Source organism: Haliotis rubra, unplaced genomic scaffold, assembly GCF_003918875.1.
Source record: "Haliotis rubra isolate DU_JTF1 unplaced genomic scaffold, ASM391887v1 Scf1931, whole genome shotgun sequence".
In the NCBI taxonomy this organism is placed as follows: Eukaryota; Metazoa; Mollusca; class Gastropoda; order Lepetellida; family Haliotidae; genus Haliotis; species Haliotis rubra.
Window position 1 is genome coordinate 1 of NW_025765927.1, and position 21152 is coordinate 21152.

The window sequence follows — 21152 nt, forward strand, 5'->3', positions numbered from 1 at the left end:
TCTTTTAGCCTATTTAAATTATCTGCTTTCACCTGGAGTGAAGTGTTTAAGATTAATAAGAATTGTTTTTTCATCGCCCAGTAATCAAAGATCAGTTTGCACTTCACAGCTTAGTGTTCCCATAGCTTGACTACACTACACTTATTCTTTGGTTATAGATACTTTTATTTTATGTCTACTATCATTTGGTTTCTCAGTAGTCTGTATTTAAACTAAGGAATCCTCATCGTCCATTCATTTGTCTTATCTCTTACAAGGTAGTCATGCTCATAATGCCACAGACCGCCTCCGGGTGTGCATGGAGCAGGAGAGTCCGCCTGAGTGCAGAAGGTCGCGGGTTCGATCCCCAACCGCGTCATACCTAAAGACGTTAAATTATGGTACTTGTTGGTCCCTGCCTGGCGCTCAGCATTAATGGGTACAGCAAGGACTGGTCGGCTCGGAGTCGGTATAATGTGTCTGAGTGGGGTATTCATGCTTCACTGCGGCATGGTATCTCAATGGGCTAGCACTATAAAACCAGCCTCAGTCTGGGCTAATACAAGCAGCCGCACATACACATACACACGCATGCACGTCGTCATATGAGCAAAATATTTCAAGCACGACGTTAAACCTGAAAAACTTGAGAACGTATGATGCAAAACAAATTTCCCTTGGGACAATAAAGAATTATCTTATCTTAAACCCAATTTTACTTCACCTCACCTCACCTCACCTCATAATGCCACAGACATGGTAAGAAGTCACAAGGTGGAAAATGTGATAATGTCATGATTATTATTGTTATTAGGTTAGCTTAAATCAGTATTAAATCCTTGAGAGGATTATGAATAGGATTCGTCACCTACCATCATTCAGAAAGTGAAGTGAACATAACTATTTTTCAGGACACAGAGTTTCCTGGTGTTGTTGCCAGACCCATCGGGGAATTCCGCAGCACCACAGACTATCAGTACCAACTTCTTTTCGATGTAATGTTAATCTTCTTAAAATCATCCAAATTGGATTCACGCTTATGGATCAAGATGGAAACAGGCCACCAAATACTTCAGGCTGATGGCAGTTCAACTTCAAATTTAATCTTCAGTAAGTTTGATACTTAGTCTATAATACCAATAGCCCCAGCAGAGGTTCTGAATCAGGCCCTCAATGCATGTGTGTTAGTAGGAGTGACTTACTGATTACCTTTGTGCTCAGATGTTGTCATGTCCTCACACTGACAATGGCTGATTCTTGGCAAATTCAACTGCCTAAGTGGTCTTGTGGTTAACAATAAGTCCATTATGCGGTCACTCATGCCTTCTTTTCTTTTCATTTATTTGTAGGGTTGAAACGTATATACCACAGTATTAGTAGAAGTGGTTCTGTATACCATAAAGCAATCCCATAAATCGGTGTTTTCGCTCTCGCTTTATCCTCCTTAAACTCTTCTAAAATGCGTCTAGAAATACAATCATTTTGTCAAAATATATGCTTTTCTTTTTCTGCATTATGATCATATTCATATACCAGTAGACCCAACCGAAGTGCGAATTAATACACACGCACCGCATCCGTAATCAGCATCGCGGGTAAGAGCGCACAAGCTGCCCCTATTTATTTGTCCACCGCTTGTCTTGTCACATGGTATCATCAGGGATAGAAATACTTTTGTTTTAAGTGTGCCTTTGGGCACCATGAAAATATTTTAAATGTGCCTTTCAGAAATCAAGTGTGCTCCACATGTTTTAGAATAAAATGACTGTGGTGCAAAGATGATGATGTCTTGAAAATTATTGTTAGTACACAAACAAATGTAACCAGTTTTCTGTTATCACTGATATGTCTTCTGTCTAAGATGGCTTTCTTATGTTACATTTGTTCTGCTTCCCAACACTTTCAAAAGCTAAGAAGTTGTGAAAGATTCACTCAAGCTAAATATGTCTAACATGCTTAATTTCCTTTTTTCAATAACCAAACTATCAGTAATTCCCAACACTCTAAAATGGAAAAATAACCAGATTTCTTTACATCATTAGTCATAATTCCAGTGATTTCCTGGGTGATAAAGTCAATAAATGTTTTTCTTCTTGTCATTTGCTAAAGTGTTTTGTTTGGGGATTAAATGGCTAAAGGTGAGTTATGTCTATAAAAAATTAGGCGCATTATAAGGGCACCGAAACATATTTACCCGCGCATATTGCAAGTTTTCATCGCGCTACGGCACACTAATATATGGGGTATTTCAACCCTCTATCATCAAATAGTTATGATTTTGTTGATGTTTGTACCATGATGGGTGTTAACCTGGAACCTAAACTGTCAATTTGTAAAAATTCTGCTTGCCGATTGTGCCAGTTTTTACTGAACAAACCCTGGTCATGATTTTGTGATAACCACGTGACAGTAATTTGTTTTATCGTAGTACCTATAATTATCATGATCATGGGGGAAAGTCTTTTAGGTGTTGAAAATTGGGCAGCTTTTCTTCTCGGTTCTTAAAGATATGGTCATATTTCCTTCAACAGGGAAGACATGTATGCCTCAAGAGTCTATTGATTTACTGAGGAAATCTGGGATACAGTTCGAGAAACATGAACAAGATGGAATAGATGTCGGGCTTAATTTTGTTGAGTTATTGATGACTCTCAGGTGTAGTTCTCGCGGGATGAAATCAAATGGTTGTCCTTTTCACAGGTAAGTTTCTTACCCTCATAATTCTGAAGAAGATAGTCGTTTTGATGTCAACATGATCAAACATTGTTTAAGGAGTAGCCTAAGATAATCATAATAATATTAGACGGTTACGAAATGTTGTGCTCATCTACGATTCTAAAAATTGAGCTCATGGCTTTAATATATATTTATTAAAAAGAATAATGGTGGCAGTATGAACATATTTAGAGTGTTATAACTGACCAACACTCTGTTTGTTTCAGTGGTTTTGACTTTGGCTACCTACTGAAGATTCTTACCAATTCCAATCTACCCATGGAGGAGTTCTGAGTTCTTGAGCTTTTATGCCTTTATTTTGCCAATATCTATGATATCAAGTACTTGATGAAAAGCTGTAAGAACCTAAAAGGGGACTACAAGAGGTTGCAGATCAACTTGAAGTGAGGAAAAATCTGAAGTAACTGCAGAGCATGGATTCGTTAAAATATTGAGGATAATGTGTCATTGGTATTAAATCATGCTCTATTTGGTGAAACTGAAGACAGGATAATCTGATGAACCGATAGCTTACTTTTTAAGAAAGGATTCTTTGACCCTGTTTCAGAACCAGTTTGATTTTGGAAAATTATTGTAGTTTTGATCCCATTTTATCAATGTTTCGCTTAAACTTCACTTTGTCAGTTTGATTTGACATCTGTACATAAATTCGAGAGCAGTTATTAGGAGATTGGAAGTACCATTGTAAGTGCATCTTTCTAATAGTTGTGATGTTGGCTCCAGATTCAGAGAGTTGGACCTCAGCACCAGGCAGGCAGTGACAGTTTACTTACTGGGTCCTCTTTCTTCAAAATGAGAGGTAAGAAATCTTTTTCATAATGGTCAAATTTTGTGTCCTGTGAAAGATGTAAAGATCTGTGCATCAATAAAATGAGTGTTCCTAATATGTTGTCCCTTTTTGGAATTTGGAGTATGTCACCTGTTCTTCATTATTGCAAGGGTCGGTGGGGTAGCCTAGTGGTTAAAGCGTTGGCTCATAACGCCTAAAAACCCGGGTTCGAATCCCCACATGGGCACAATATGTGAAGCCCATTTCTGGTGTTCCCCGTCGTGATGTTGCTGGAATATTGCTAAAAGCGGCATAAAACCAAACTCAGTCAGTCAGTATTTCATAATGGTCCAATTTTGTGTCCTGTGAAAGATGTAAAGATCTTTGCATCAATAAGATGAGTGTTCCTAACATGTTGTCCCTTCTTGGAATTTGGAGTATGTCACCTGTACATCATTCTTGCAAGGATATTACATGATTATAATGGCTGCTAGGTATGAATAGGACTTAGAAGTTAGATTGGTGATCATTACAGCTTTGACTGAGCTGATTTTATGTCAGCCTACTGGAGGACTAAAACATTAAGGTATTTTCAGGATTTTATCACCCTTTAAAAGATCATTCTTTTGAATGACAAACGTTCGATACCCTAGTAAATCAACCAAATGGAAACGACCAAAGTGGTTTTCCTTTCCATGCCTAGAAACTCAATAATTTATTAGATTGCAGCTATTTAGGTGTTTTTAAATGCGGACTAAATCATTGAACCATTCTCCCACACTCAAAGCCTTCCAATCTGAGCTGGAATTGCCGATATAAGTACATTCCCAGCATGTCATGCATGTCCTGAGATATGATTAAGATTGGCATTGAGTAGTTAACCCTTTCACTTTGCTGATTGTGTCTTTGAACCTTGTTGGCATTGGGCTTTGTTCATAACATCAACCACTAGTTTGCTTGACCCAGACTTGAATTGTTTGCAGGTTGTCAAGATGAGGCAGGAATATTGCTTTGTTTCGCATAACAGCAAGATATCACTCGCTCAAATATATCATCAGCCTATACTTTCTTCCTTAACAGATGTTCTTTGAGGACAACATAGATGATGCCAAGTACTGCGGTCACTTATATGGAGTGGGAACATCATATGTACAGAATGGTACCTCAACATTTGAGAACAATAGCTACAATTCTACACCAAACTCTCACTCAACACCAGTTTCAAGTCGCGGGGAGGATTCAGGGGGACCATGACGCAGAGCTTCTACTTCATGATCTGACCAGCTTAATCATGTCAGTGGTGGTATGACTAAACACACTAGTCTGTGACATCAGTGAGACTACATGGGAATGCGTGGTGGGTGGGTGGATGGATGGACCAGATGGGATGAGGGAGGGAGGGAGGGAGGGAGGGAGGGTTGGTGGGTGGTTCAGATGATGGGTGACTTACTACTGTTGTATAGTCTCCACGGACAGTGTCCTGTCCATCTTTGGTGACGAGGCTTCAGATATATGCCATCACCAGAAGATGGTGGGATGCTGTTTATAAAGGGGTGGTGGCAAGTCACCTGTAACAAAGTGCTTATGTTTTAGCCATCTCCCAAAGTTAGAATGAGCCAAGGATCACATTTGAACATCTTCTTGAGAGGAAGCTGATGCAAGCCCTTTAAATTCTGAAGCTCAGTGACTAGGAATAGTCATGCCAAAACTTTCAGTTCATTTTTCGTTGGTACTCTGTACAGAAATGTGATACATATTTTTATTTTTTATCTGCTTACTGTCATACCACCACTGACAATACACTATACGAAGGCTATGTTGTTCTCTGTCACTTTTGTCATGGACTAGGTCATATCAGGATGTTCATGGGCTGCTGTCATCGTCATTTGGAACATCTCAGGGTACTTTGAGGTGCAGGACAAAAGTGTTCACTTTGGTAGCCCATTACCATTCATCCTATGTTAATTCACATCGAGGCATTCGGTTTTTATTACTTGGTTTTGGGACATACGTGATTTAAATAAGTCTTCTTTTCTTTTTTTTCCAGTCTTAGTATCTATTAAAATGAAAACAGCAAATGAACTGAACCATTTCAGTCATTACAAAAAACACTTTTGACTTCATATAATTTCATCTGCGTCAACCACAAACATTTTGTATGGGAATAAATCCCTTAGCCAAGTAATAAAGAAAGCATGTCGAAGCATCATCTCAGTGTGAATTACATACTGGCAATTTTTTCTGACTACTGAATAACCAAGTGAATGAAGTTAGGAACAAATACAACTTGCATATGAGATTCATATAGTGCAACTATTTTAACAAGTTAAGCTTTGTGATACTGTGAAGGAAAGATAGCTTTGTTTATGCATGGAAAATTTGATTGTAGCTGCTTTTAGTTATAGGGTTATTTTCACGAAGAAAAGTTGAGTTTTGTTTTTACTGGCCGACAATTTTAAAGTAATTGGTTTGTGTCTAGGATAGGTGGAATCCATACGCGAGATGTAATTCTGGAGTTTTATACTGTTACTAGCAGAGGGATTCAAGGAAGACACTCTCCTCCATTAATGTCTTTCATTCAGCTATGTTAGTATTTTATTTTAACAGCATGCTTTCACTTTGTTATTTTTGCCATATATGGGACAAAGGTGAACACACCTAAACCTTGCCACCAGATTGATCATTACCATTATGAGTGTCTGTGATAATCAGTATTACCAAACAAATATGTTGACTTTCCATCCTAGTTGTTTGATTGTGACAACTAATTATGATCATGATTCATTTGCAAATTTGAAATGTTGTGAATAATCTTTTTTGTCTTTCGAAATTTAACAATGAACTTGTCTTTTGTAAATTGGCATGATTTGCCACAGTATTTAAACTTTCATTGCAAATTATCAGTCCAGAATCTGTGGATCGATTGTTTAATTGTTTGTCACTTGTTGGCAAAGCCAGCATAGTTGCTCATTACAAGGAACATTTTTGGGGGAAAGATCTATCACCTGGTGCTTGATGGCATGATACCAGTACTGAACTTGAGAAACAAGCAAAGGAAACTTCTTAGCCTGAATTATGCTTACTGTAAGTTCACCTTCCATGTGGTCCAGCCTTGATGTGTAAGATATCTGGTGACAAGGGAATATGCAAGCACCAATGTCCGAGCTGAGAGTATGAACTGGGTAGTTTTAACATTGACGAAGGGTCAGATCAAAGGGATGGACTTGCAGCTTGATAAACATACAACTGGTATCTAACTGAAATTACATTTGTTGAATTTATGCTTTTCAAAGAACATGTGATTTGCTGTGATTCTTTGGTTATATTTTAAGTGTTTTAACTGAAACTGAAGATTCTGTTATGATATTTAGAACTATTTACATTTTGATGAAGTTGTAATCTCAGAAAATCTGACCTAATTTTAGTCCAAAACAAAGGAGTGCTTGCTGTAGTGAAGATCGAGGTCCTATTGAAGCTAAATTCTTAGTACTTTGCCACCCTCTCCTACTGTGGTTGCCATGGGTACAATTATCACCTTATTTTAGTTTTAATTCTGGTATTCATACATTACTAAGAATGTTTTTAGTCAGAAGTTTGTGCCTTCGATTTCCCTACTGAGATGATTTTAGTCCAAATGGGTACATTGTGATGCTCAGTTCCCAAATCACTGGCTTTTCAAGCACCTGTTTTGTAGGAATACTGAACTCTAGTGATTGTTTCCATTTGGACCAACAAGTGCAATAACAGGGTCAAGGTCAAACTTTTGAAACCATCCCTTCATTTCTCCATGACGATGGTTTCGGCATCTTTTATCATTGGATGTTGTACATATTGCTTAAATCATTATTATAACTGAATTGTATTTTTAATAAACCTGTTATACTGGAAACTTTTATACCATTAGATGACTTACATTATTGCATCATATTTTATGGAAAAGCATGGTAAATTACTGTGATATTTAAATATGACATGTATCATCATGTGCTCTCTCCATTCGAAATCATCTATTTTTGTCAGTTTTCAAATGCAGCTTCACAAATTGTGGTAGCCCAAATATCTTAATTCAACTGTTGCCTATGCTTAGCTTTTCCTCAAATGAAAGTATCCATTTGTACAAGTAGATACTGAGACCAAAGTACCATTGTGTCTTGTTTCAAAAGAGGTGCATATGTTAATAATTGGTTTCATCATATTGGTATGACAGATGTTAAATTTGGATAATCTGTAACATTTAAGTTTGTAAGGGGGTAAAGTCTAATTAATTTCGTCCTTTTTAAGGTCAAGGGGTAGAAGTATAAGTAATTTTCAAACCATATGGCCTGAGTTTGACCACCTGTTGCTAAAGGCATTTCAGAAACTGTTTTGGTTGGTGTTGCAAATCAGGTGTTAAGTGTTATTTAAGGCTACAGATCTGAATCAATATGAAATCTTGATTGACACTTACAGGTGTTTCAGTTTTCTGAGGGCAGTCATGTCCATTACAGTGATAGTGACTTTCCTGTTACAAGCTGGCTTATGACCTGTGAATGCCGGATCTTGCCAGTAAAGTAGTTGAAACTCCTGAAGCATTTGTTAACAAGTGTAATTTTTGGATTTGTATGATATTTGAGCTGCACTGTCTCGTTCTGTTTGTTGCTCCCTGAATTCGACACATCCTGTCATTTTGTTTCATCTGTGCGCAGGTGTGTTGTGTTACCTTCCTGTACGGCCTGTGTCATAATTATTGGTTGATTGAGACATGACTGTGTTAAGGTGACTTTCCACTTTTCAGGAGTCTTTAGGAATTTATTATAAACATTTCAGTTTTGTACATCTCCTGACAATTAAGCTGTATTCAGAATCCCATACCGGCACTGAAATAATTACCATACAATATTTTGTCTGTACAACTTCCATACCTGCAGAAATGGCTCTTCGTCTACCTTCGACGTTTTGGTGTAAAGGCACGTTGTTTTAATTCCTGCAGTGATGCAGTTTGACTACCATGTACATTCCATTCTAGACAAAATGATTTTAAGAGTTTTATGTACCCCTTCTAATGATTTTGGATTGCCTGACCATTGTCATAGTTGTCATTTCTGAGAATGTTGTCTCGTGTGTCCTCACTGATCACCCATGTCGTGGACTAAGGCAGCTAACATCCCACCAGAACATTTAGACTTCAACTTGTCAGCCCTGCAGCATCAACACTCGAATCTACTTTTAGCTACATTCGCAGCCATCTGATGGTAGGTATTTGTCATATGCATTCTTCTTTGAGAATACCCACAGCCACTGAAACTTTAATGCCGACAGGTTATGTTCAGGGTACTAAAGTGTAGAAGGGATGTGAAGCATATGTTTATGTACCTATTTCTGATGACTGTAAGCCAATCTTATTTTAACTGCGTCAATCTCGTGAAGTGCCAATATTGTTTGATTTTACCTGTCTGTCTCTGTTGATCTGCGAGAGTGCCATCTTGTATGTCAGCTCGGAGTATGTGTAGGACACATAGGATCAGAACAGTCACAACATTTTGCTTGTCTTGAACTGCTAGGTTGACTTCATCATTTTCTTTTCCTTGGTATATACATGTATATACTTTTGGAAATTGCAAATTAATTTCTCCATGCATTTCTTAAAGGATCATACTCACTGCTTTAAACTGGAAATTACTATTTACATAGCTCTGATAAAAGTGATGACTGTCTTGGATCCTGTGTGACCACTCTGAGTACCCAGACAAGCACTTCCTCAACAGTTCGACAGTGTTTGTATCTGTGGCAGAGCTCATAACTTTGGGAGATGGCTGTTCTTGTCTTTTATCCTATTCTGTAAATAAAACAGACAAGTCCTTTTGTTTATTTCCTATGAGCATGACAAAGTGTTTCTTTTCATTTTACTTTGTACAAAATGATTGGGTTGTTTTCAATTCCAATTGTTACAAGATCCTGGATTTGAAAGTGTTGTTAAAAGCCCGAGACAGAATTGGTCTCTTGTGTAGTTTGGAAAGTATAAGGAAATCTCAGCTAGCAGCTCAAAGTGAGTGAGTTAACTTTGCTGTGTGAATAGTCACCCTGAATCAGTCAAACCAATGTCTGAACGAATACAATGACACAGAATCAGACCTGTTCCCAGGACTTGGAACAACACTTGGGTTCCGGAGACCTATTTCTAACCCAGAACCTCAGGAATGGTAACACCCGAGTAACCTTGATTCCCAATGTAGGATCGTCGAATTGAGTGAGTGAAGAGTCTTGGGAGGGCACGTGCACGGTTGCAGTGAACGTAGCTTTGTACAGTGAATGTGGAATCAACATGAATCATCACAGAAGATGTGATGCAAGAGTTGATGGTTATCATTCTAATTATTCAAAATCCTGAAGCTGGAGCAGTTGAATTCTTTACAGATTAATAGGTCTTTAGGTTTCGGGTTATTTATTCTAAAAATGTCTGTAAAGCGGAATTAATCCTGTAAATATATACATTGTATCTGAAGGAAAAAAAACAGTTCGCAGATTTGTATTTGCCTGTCTCCTGTTCCAGCAGGTCTTCACACAGCAAAACGACAGTATATATTCCCCAAACTACAAATCACAAAAATGTGCATGTCCGTTGCGCTGGATATACCACAACACATTTCCGAAACACAATCTATTGACTTTTAACTAGGCTGACTGAAATTGAAATGTATGTATATCGTGGACGGTTGTCGTTGACACCATTCGACATATCCGAAATTGAAACCACAGTGAAGTTGAAATATTCTACCTATGGTGTCCTCAATCCGAACCTATTGAACACTTGTTTTCCTTTCCATTTTCTACCCCCCGACATTTCAGTTATCGTTATGTTCAATGTGATCTGCGTAATATAATACACGTTCTGGACATGATCAGGTCTTTGATCATGTTACATTGGAGGTGATCACCTTGAATACTTGATGTCCTGTGTTCCAGAAATGATTTACCTTCACTACTTTCCGCCTCTGGAAAGTAAAATTTTACCTCTCTGGACACAATATACCCTCCAACTACTGGGAATATTTCATTTGTTTTCATGTTTTACGGACCTGATATTATCGTACCCTTGACTTACTCTATGTCCTGGAAAATAGTTGAAAGTTCAATTTGTTTATGGAAAAATCAAACACAAAACTTGGAATAGATAGTAGAGTATTGACTTCAAAAGCCCTTCTGGGCTGCAGTTTAAATCGCCTACTGAAAGTAGTAAAACGTCGAATCATGCAAAACCCAGCTACCAACTGCAGACTTGAGTGTGTCTTGGGTGATCATGTCAAAACCTGCCATAGCAACGCCACTGCAGGGGCTTGTTCTTGTTTAATCGACCGGGTCAACTGCACTGACATATAACATTTCTACCTGTGCCTTATTGTACGCATGTCCTCTCATATCTAGTTACGTGAATACCGTATTTCCTCTTCCCGGACTTCCTGGTGTCTCTCCAGCCCTTTACCCGACGTTTATTATGTTTTAAACTGGTACAGTCTGCTTCAAATACTGTTGTAGGGATCGATAAATTCAACGAGTGATTATCCTGGTTTCTCTCAGGGCCCATCGCACGACGTCAATGGGAGGTCAACGTGCGTATGAATCTGGGCGTCTCGTAGAGAAAAAACGTAACACCTGGCGAGAAGGAAGGATGATGATGTCTTTAACGTTTGTTGTGGTGGCAATGGCAAAACCTTCCACTGTTTTTCTTGTAGTTAGGCTCGAAGTGGCGAACCAAGGCTTCATCCATAGATACAAATAGTTGCAAGAACCTTTCTGAATCAGCCTCAAACGATATGTTTTACCATATCAAGCTTTGGAACCCATCGAGTTGATACCTTATTCATTGACAAAGTTTCGTTTATGATATAATGTGATCAATGGAAAATGGACAAACTTTGAGAACGTGCAGTGTCCGTGTACTTTCCTTTTTAATTATCTCGTGTGTGTGTGTGTGTGTGCGTGTGTGTGTGTGTGTGAAAGGAAATGTCAAAACGAACGATTTCACTGTTCCTTCAGTGTGAGGCTCAAAATTTAGCTGTCAACCTTCTTAGTTTTCAACTGTCACATGTAGTGAAAATGTGACTTCGGGCTTGTTGTTATATAATATATGATATATATGACACTGGTTATGTTTCACCACATTGATAACATTGTTATTAGTTCATTTTTCCTGTGCTGATATTCACTTGTTTCAAATCTGTACCCATTTTTCTTGTCCCCGCCGTGATATTGCTGGAATATTGCTCAAAGCAGTGCAAAGCCATGTCCAACTGACTGAGTTTAGTTTTACGCCGCTTTATCAATATTCCAGCAATATCACGGCGGGGGACACCAGAAATGGGCTTCACACATTGGACTGATACAAAACCGTTAATGTTACCACAACTGACCGAAATACACCACTTTCATACAAGAATATATCATATGAAAAAACAACAATTAAGTGCTCAATCTTAATTTATCGAATGTCTGCCTTTTCAACAATCAAGTTTATCCCCAAACCTTGGAAGGGTGACCGTTCAATCAGCGGTCATGATCAATCCCAATTCGCTACAATTATGATACTGATTATTCCATGCCTTGTGCTGATTTCATGTGTAAAAATACTTGTAAAGTCAGCGTTAGCCCGAGTAAATGCAAGGAACCAGGCTCCTCTGTTCACAACCTCACTCAAACCTGAACCTAAACTAATGTCACCATAAACACCGTTCATACATGCGTTAAATCCATCTCTCTCACTCACTCTACAAGCTCACTGACTCATACAAGCGTTAACCAACTGCCTCACTCACTCTACAAACTCTCTTGTCATGATGTTACCCTAAACACCGTTCATACTGGTGTTACATCCATCTCCTTCAATCACTCTACAAACTCTCTTGTCATGATGTTACCCTAAACACCGTTCATACTGGCGTTAAACCCATCTCCCTCACTCACCTTACAGCCTCACTTGTCATGATGTTACCCTAAACACCGTTCATACTGGCTTTAAACCCATTCATCTCCCTCACCCACTCTACAACCTCACTTGTCATGATGTTACCCTAAACACTGCTCATACTGGTGTAACATCCATCTCTCTCACTCACTCTACAACCTCACTTGTCATGATGTTACCCCAAACACCGTTCATACTGGCGTTACATCCATCTCTCTCACTCACTCTACAAACTCACTTGTCATGATGTTACCCTAAACACCGTCCATACTGGCCTTAAATCCATCTCTCTCACTCACTCTACAACCTCACTTGTCATGATGTTACCCTAAACACTGTTCATAGTGGCGTTAAGCCAAACTCACTCACTGACTCTACAAACTCACTTGTCATGATGTTACCCTAAACACTGTTCATACTGACGTTAAATCCATCTCCCTCACTCACTCTACAAACTCACTTGTCATGATGTTACCCTAAACACTGTTCATACTGACCTTAAATCCATCTCCCTCACTCACTCTACAAACTCACATACCGTGATGTTACCCTAAACACTGTTTATACTGGCGTTAAAAAACCCCCTCCCTCACTCACTCTACAACCTCACTTGTCATGATGTTACCCTAAACACCGTTCATACTGGCTTTAAACCCATCTCCCTCACTCACTCTACAACCTCTCTTGTCATGATGCTACCCTAAACACCGTTCATACTGGTGTTACATCCATCTCCCTCACTCACTCTACAACCTCTCTTGTCATGATGTTACCCTAAACACTGTTCATACTGGCGTTACAAACCCCTCTCCCTCACTCACTCTAGAACCTCTCTTGTCATTATGTTACCCCAAACACCGTTCATACTGGCGTTACATCCATCTCCCTCACTCACTCTACAACCTCTCTTGTCATTATGTTACCCTAAACACTGTTCATACAGGTGTTACATCCATCTCCCTCACTCACTCTACAACCTCACTTGTCATGATGTTACCCTAAACACCGTTCATACTGGCTTTACATCCATATCCCTCACTCACTCTACAACCTCACTTGTCATGATGTTACCCTAAACACCGTTCATACTGGCTTTACATCCATCTCCCTCACTCACTCTACAACCTCACTTGTCATGGTGTTACCCTAAACACCGTTCATAGTGGCGTTACATCCATCTCCCTCACTCACTCTACAACCTCACTTGTCATGATGTTACCCTAAACACTTTTCATACTGGTGTTACATCCATCTCCTTCAATCACTCTACAACCTCACTTGTCATGATGTTACCCTAAACACTGTTCATACTGGCGTTTAACCCATCTCCCTCACTCACTCTACAACCTCACTTGTCATGATATTACCCTAAACAGCATTCATACTTGTGTTACATCCATCTCTCTCTCAAATTTAGGCACTAACAAGTTTTCCGAATAGTTACTGTCTAGAACTTTGTGCATTATTACTAACATTAATTCATAAACAACCTTTCAAGCCAGGAATCGCGTTTTGTGTGTTCGAATCCCAGGTCTCGTGCGAACCAGGAATCGTGTTTTGTGTGTTCGAATCCCAGGTCTTGTGCGAACCAGGAATCGCGTTTTGGGTGTTCGAATCCCAGGTCTTGTGCGAATCAGGAATCGCGTTTTGTGTGTTCGAATCCCAGGTCTTGTGTAAACCAGGAATCGCGTTTTGTGTGTTGGAATCCCAGGTCTTGTGCGAACCAGCAATCGCTTTTTGGGTGTTCGAATCCCAGGTCTTGTGCCAACCAGGAATCGCGTTTTGGGTGTTGGAATCCCAGGTCTTGTGCCAACCAGGAATCGTGTTTTGTGTGTTCGAATCCCAGGTCTTGTGCCAACCAGGAATCGCCTTGTGTTGTTCGAATCCCAAGTCTTGTGTGAACCAGGAATTGCGTTTTGTGTGTTCGAATCCCAGGTCTTGTGCGAACCAGGAATCGCCTTGTGTTGTTCGAATCCCAAGTCTTGTGTGAACCAGGAATTGCGTTTTGTGTGTTCGAATCCAAAGTCTTGTGTGAACCAGGAATTGCGTTTTGTGTGTTCGAATCCCAGGTCTTTTGCGAACCAGGAATCGCGTTTTGTGTGTTTGAATCTCAGGTCTTTTGCGAATCAGGAATCGCGTTTTGTGTGTTTGAATCCCAAGTCTTGTGAGAGAGTGAGTTTAGTTTAACGCCGTTTTTAACACAATATTCCAGCAAATATCACGGCGGGGGACACCACAAATGGGCTTCACACATTGTACCCATGTGGGGGATTAAACCCATGTGTTCGGCGTGACAAGTGAAGGCTTTAGGCACTAGGCTACCCTACCATCCTCTAAATGTTACTGAACTAGTAGCTGCATAGCTGTGTTAAATCACATTCTATTCTGCTGCATCGGGGATTGTTATAGAGAGGAAAAGAATACAAAACACACAAATCAACAATAATACAATCATTATTTTAATTCATGTATTTACTTTACGAAAGAAGAAAGGACGGCATGTAATGCCATTGCCAAAACTAAAGGTTATTTACACTTTCTCAGTAAAATGAAGGACTTTTCTTAGGTTCAGTCCCATACGGGATTTGAACCCACATCGTCAGTGTCAGGCACCTCAGGCATCTCAAAGCACCAAGTGTGAACTGTCTTTTGCTCGTCAGTGTAATACTAGCTAGCTGAAGTATAAAAAGTTATTAGGAAGTAATATTTCTTATAAATGTTCCATTAGTAAACTCATAAGAGCAAATAACATGCATAATGATTGGTATTAGAGTGTTTTCTATACAGGGATATTCATTTTGCTGTTATGTGTTTACTAATGGAACATTTATCAGAAATATTACTTATTAATACCTTTTATATGAAGAATATAATATCAAAATTGACAAAAAACTATGCATTTATGGAATATATTTAATCATTTCAAATAAACTGGGCCATTCTGACTACTCCCTTGGGAAATTTGACATATCCGGGCCTATTTGACCAAATTTTCTAGGGCATTTTGGAGCTGGCTCACTTCGACTGGTACCCTCGTCACCAAGATAATACCTCGGACACCATGCAAATATTGACAGTGCGTGTATTCACTGGAAGCAACACGGACTGATTCCTCGGTATGTGGTTTGTACAACATGGCGGACGATTTTGATAAAATAATCATGGTGAAAATACATTCACTTTCATATAAAGCAATAATCACACATATTGGTCACGGCCATTTTCATATTGGGCCACGTGAGTTAGGAAGCCAGAGACTTCAATAGGAGCAGTGTTAGTATATAAGGACCGTGACTTCTGCCATATTGTGTCATGTGACGGTCACGTGAATTGTGAAACTAGTGACTTCTTGATTCAGCTTCAAGTATGAAAAGACAAATGAAACATTTTGATCCTGGAACTAGTAAACCTAAATTGAATAAAGCTTGTAGACAAGCGAGGACAGAAAGCAGGAAAGCCCTAAGAAAATTTAGACGATGTCGCAGTGAATATAATCGTAAAGGTTACTGCAGACTTAGAAACATTTATAAATCTTCTTGCAGAAAGTTCAAATATGATATCCAATCGTCAAGACTTGAGCGACTTAATAACTCCCTAAACAGCCCGAAACTATTTTCGAAAAATATACGTTCTCTGCAAAGTCGTTCTACCCCCATAGTAAATATATCGCAAACGGAATGGTTATGTCATTTTAAGAATCTCTTTTCCAAGGAAGATATTGCTTACGATGTTGACAATTGGTTATCAGATTGTGGCAGCGATGTGCTAAGTGAAGAGTTTAATGATGTTGATAGGCTTGTGCTGGAATCACCTATTACGGAATATGATATACATGTACTGGATGCTGTGTCTCGTCTTAAAGTTGGTAAATCTGCTGGAGTTGATGGTGTTATTTCAGAAATGCTGAAATACTCATAACCTGACATTATGCCCTTCCTGGTTAAAGTGTTCAATCGAGTATTTGATACAGGTCGTTTTCCTTCCGTATGGGCGCAATCTATTATTATCCCGTTATATAAAAACGGAAATGCACAAAATCCTGACAATTATAGGGGTATTTCTCTGACTAGTATTCTAGGTAAAACTTTTACATCTATTATCAACAGTAGGTTAACACAATGGTCGAATATGAGAGATTTAATACCTGAACCTCAAGCAGGATTTAGAAAGGACTACTCAACATTTGATCATATATTTACCTTGTATGCTATTATTGAGAGATATTTATCCTTTAGCAAGCGAAAGTTGCATGTAGCTTTTGTAGATTTCAAAAAGGCGTTTGATTCTAAAAGTAGATAGAGGTAGAATGTGGAAATGCTTAAGAAATATAGGTTTGAGAGGTAAAATGTATGGTATCATAAGATCGATGTATTACAATGTAAAGTCATGTGTCCGCTGTGGCTATGGTGTAAGTGACTTTTTCGATTGTCCTGTCGGTCTGCGTCAAGGATGTATTTTAAGTCCTTTACGTTTCTCCTTTTTCATTAACGAATTATATTTAGATATCATGAAGTCTGGTAAACATGGCATCCAACTTTCTCCCGATGTAATCAAACATTTTATGTTATTATTTGCTGATGATGTCATTCTTATGTCCAGCTCTGTAGTTGGTCTTCAAAATTAACTAGATATACTCTCAGCGTATACAGATAAATGGCAGTTGAGTGTGAATCTTGATAAAACAAACATCGTTATATTCCGTAGAGGTGGTCCTTTGTCGGCTAGAGAGAAATGGTATTTTAAAGATAAACGTATGAATGTTCTGAATGATTATAAATACCTTGTTTACCCATACGCTGAATCTGAATAAGTCCGTACCTAACCTGGCGAGGAGAGCAAAGAAAGCTCTTTTACAACTTCACTCTGTTGTTCCTATGCTCGGTCTTGTTCCACCGACTATTTACTTCAAATTATTTGACTCTCAGATACAACCGATTTTACTGTATGGATCTGAAATATTGGGTTTTAAAGAGTATTATACCATAGAAAAAATTCATTTGCTTGCCTGTAAAAAGTTTCTAAATGTTGGTTTGTCAACACCAAATGTTATGGTTTATGGTGAATGTGGGAGGTTCCCATTGTACATATCATCTTATTGTCGTTGTTTAAAATATTGGTGTAAAATAATAATGCCTGAACATCGTTTACCTAAAAAAGCTTTCAATATGCTTTTACATCTTGATTATCTTGGAAAGAATAACTGGACATCTCATATTCGCACCTTACTATTTAGATATGGTTTTGGTTCTATTTGGTTATCACAGACAGTTGGAAATGCAAATATATTTATTAAACAGTCTCGTATGCGGGCTATTGATATGTTTAAGCAGGAATGGCATTCAACTATTAATGAAAGTTCTAGATATGATTCATATCGTCAATTTAAGTCGTTGCTTGAGCCTGAGTGTTATCTTGCTCACCTTCAATACAGAAATATTCGCAATGCTTTTATACGATTTAGATTAGGTCTTAATGATTTATTAATTAACTGTGGAAGATATGTTTCTATGGAAAAAACCCAAAGATTATGTCCATTCTGTTACATTATTGAAGACGAATTCCATTTTATGTTTATTTGACCTGTATATGAAAATCTAAGAAACGTTAATCTATTGTCTTCCTTACTTTCCAGCAAAGAACCTCTAAAACAACACAAAGTTGCTCTATTTATCTACAATGCATTTTTGTTAAGAAAAGAATTGATTAGTTAGAAAGTTGATTATATATGCCATTGTCAAGATGTATCTCTTTTGTATATGGGCCTATGGCCTTTCATACAATAAAGAATTGAATTGAATTGAATTGGACTCTAGATCCAGTATGGATTATTCCAGATGCTCTCCGAGATGTCATATATTGGATGGAGATGACCTGAATGCAGTCTATCCGTAACGAGGGGAGTCTTCCTCATCACTCATGTCTTGGTGATGCCTCAGAAACATCTCCTCCGCCTCATGGAACGCCATCTTGTTCATCCAGTAACTATGTTTGGAGAGTACATTCTTTGAGCTGAAACCAGAATTCGTGAGTGAAAGTATGTTTCAACACTAAACAGTATTGATGTAGTCTCAAGATGTTGCACATCCATGTCTTTACATGTAAACCTATATGAGGATTTGAACTATACCTAAGGGTGACATTTTTAAACGAGGTGGCCATCGAATATCGCTACTGGTGTCTCCAAGTATGTCACATCTGCGTTTAACAACAGGAAGTACGTTTGTAGGTGTCATGATAAAAAAATAACCAGTATGAAGTTTTCGAAAAGATTTAGAAAACAATCCATATTTTGTCTCTTGATTAAACATTACTGATCTATTTCAAACATTCCTGTAATACCTTTTCCCATTGACAAACTCCACTTCTAGCTTTTGATCGCCTCCATCTCTGTGGACATTTCTCACTTGACCCGGAAGGAAATGTATTCTGTCAGGGTCAGCAAGTGCCAGGATGTAGCTGCCGACCTTGAACTTGATCATAGGGGTGTATGTTCCATAGATGTGGATGGACATCTGTTCGCTGCACTTGCCATCGCCCCATTTCACGGAATATTTCTGCTGACGTCCTATCTGTTTTTCTATTGTACCTAGAAACGTAGATATAGTATTTGCTTAGCAGCCACTAGTTCATTCATGGCAGACAGTATCGTGTCTGTGGTGTTTATAAGTATGCCTGATAACCTACATTATCTGAATACGCCTGATTTGTCTCTGGTTACCTAGCTGTCTGTACACGTCTGATTCATCTCTGTTGACCTACCCAGTTTGAAAACCCCTAATTCGTCTTTGTTGACCTACCCAGTTTGTAAACCCCTAATTCGTCTCTGGTGACCTACCCAGTCTGTATACCCCTTATTCATCTCTGTTGACCTACCCAGTTTGTAAACCCCTAATTCGTCTCTGTTGACCTACCCAGTTTGTAAACCCCTAATTCGTCTCTGTTGACCTACCCAGTTTGTAAACCCCTAATTCGTCTCTGTTGACCTACCCAGTTTGTAACCCCTGATTCGTCTCTGTTGACCTACCCAGTTTGTAAACCCCTAATTCGTCTCTGTTGACCTACCCAGTTTGTAAACCCCTAATTCATCTCTGGTGACCTACCCAGTTTGTAAACCCCTAATTCGTCTCTGTTGACCTACCCAGTTTGTAAACCCCTAATTCGTCTCTGTTGACCTACCCAGTTTGTAAACCCCTAATTCATCTCTGTTGATCTACCCAGTTTGTAACCCCTGATTCGTCTCTGTTGACCTACCAAGTTTGTAAACCCCTAATTCGTGTCTGTTGAACTACCCAGTTTGTAAACCCCTAATTCGTCTCTGTTGACCTACCCAGTTTGTAACCCCTGATTCGTCTCTGTTGACCTACCCAGTTTGTAAACCCCTAATTCGTCTCTGGTGACCTACCCAGTCTGTATACCCCTGATTCGTCTCTGGTCACCTACCCAGTCGGTACACCCCTGATTTGTTTCTATGACCTACCAATTCTGTATACCCCTGACTCTTCTCTGTGACCTACCCAGTCTATTACACGCCTGATTCGTCTCTTGTGACCTACCTGTCTGTACACATCTGATTCGTCTCTGGTGACCTACCCAGTCTGTACACCCCTGGTTCGTCTCCGTTGACGTACCTAGTTTATACACGCCTGATTCGTCTCTGATGAAAGCCTCCAGTCCCTCCCAGTCTTTCTCTCGCTGGCGAATCTCCGCCACGTCCTTGTCATGTTTCGCTCGGTCCCTGGCAGCGTACACGTCCCATCTGTTGATGTTTTTTCTGATTGTTGTCATAGAAACGGACAGTTAGATGCTGATCAAGCGTTTCTACCACCCGACCAGGGGCGTAGCTCCAGTAGTAGATAGGGTGTGGGGCCAGTACACAGCCACTGGCTCTCTGTGACAGAAAGAAAACTCAATTATGAGGCACGGATTTACACAACAGAGGTGGTTACACAGAGGATCAAAACACGTTCCCGCGCTTAGTTGTATTCAAGCTATAATCGGAAGAAGATCAAGGTGGACCCCACTTAGGCCTACCAAAGAAAACTTTCCCACTGTGCAGAAAAACCCACATTAATTGTGGAAATAGCAGCATAAACATAATACCTCGCTACTGAAACAGTAAAAACAGCAACTTTAAATCGCTGAATCGGGATAAAAAACGAAGAGCCTGCAGCTTCGATTTTGCGCATGCGCACATGGAAGAGGAAGTCTCGACCGCATGTTGACATTTTCTAGCTTAGACAAAAGTAACATTCCCCTTTTTATAGTATTTGTGATGTGTTATTTGGCATTTATCATCATCATACTTGTGTGCACACTTGTTTAGTTTACTTTCCATTCGTATGAAATGATTGACAGCAATTATTTCGACATATTCAATACTTTTCTACGCGAGGCAATTCAAGGTTGCTCGGGAATTTGAAAGAAGCGCGGGTCGTAATGGGCATGCGCAAGAGAGGTCAAAAGTCGCTGATATAAAAAATGTTTCATAGTCTTTCGTAGCCGTTTGTACTGTTTATGTTGCTATTTCCACGATTAATGCGGGCTTATCTGCGTTTCTGCACAGTGGGAAAGTTTTCTTTGGTAGGCCTGCCACTGCTAAGCTAGATCGCGAGCATGATGCTGCTCTGAAATGAATGAGTGAGTGAATTTTAGTTTTACGCCGCTTTTAGCAATATTCCAGCAATATCGGGGGGCACCAGAAATGGGCCTCACACAGTGTACCCATGTGGG

At 39.2% G+C, this 21152-nt stretch overlaps 1 protein-coding gene across 1 annotated transcript in view; it reads right to left on the reverse strand.

The window, feature by feature from the left end:
* Positions 1 to 18159: 18159 nt before the first annotated feature.
* Positions 18160 to 21152, reverse strand: part of LOC124274699 — a 54521-nt gene continuing 51528 nt past the window's right edge. Inside the window, exon 10 of the mRNA XM_046710065.1 lies at positions 18160 to 18431. Within this exon, the coding sequence (XP_046566021.1) occupies positions 18305 to 18431 (127 nt within the window). The 3' untranslated portion in view covers positions 18160 to 18304. The remainder of the gene's footprint in view (positions 18432 to 21152) is intronic.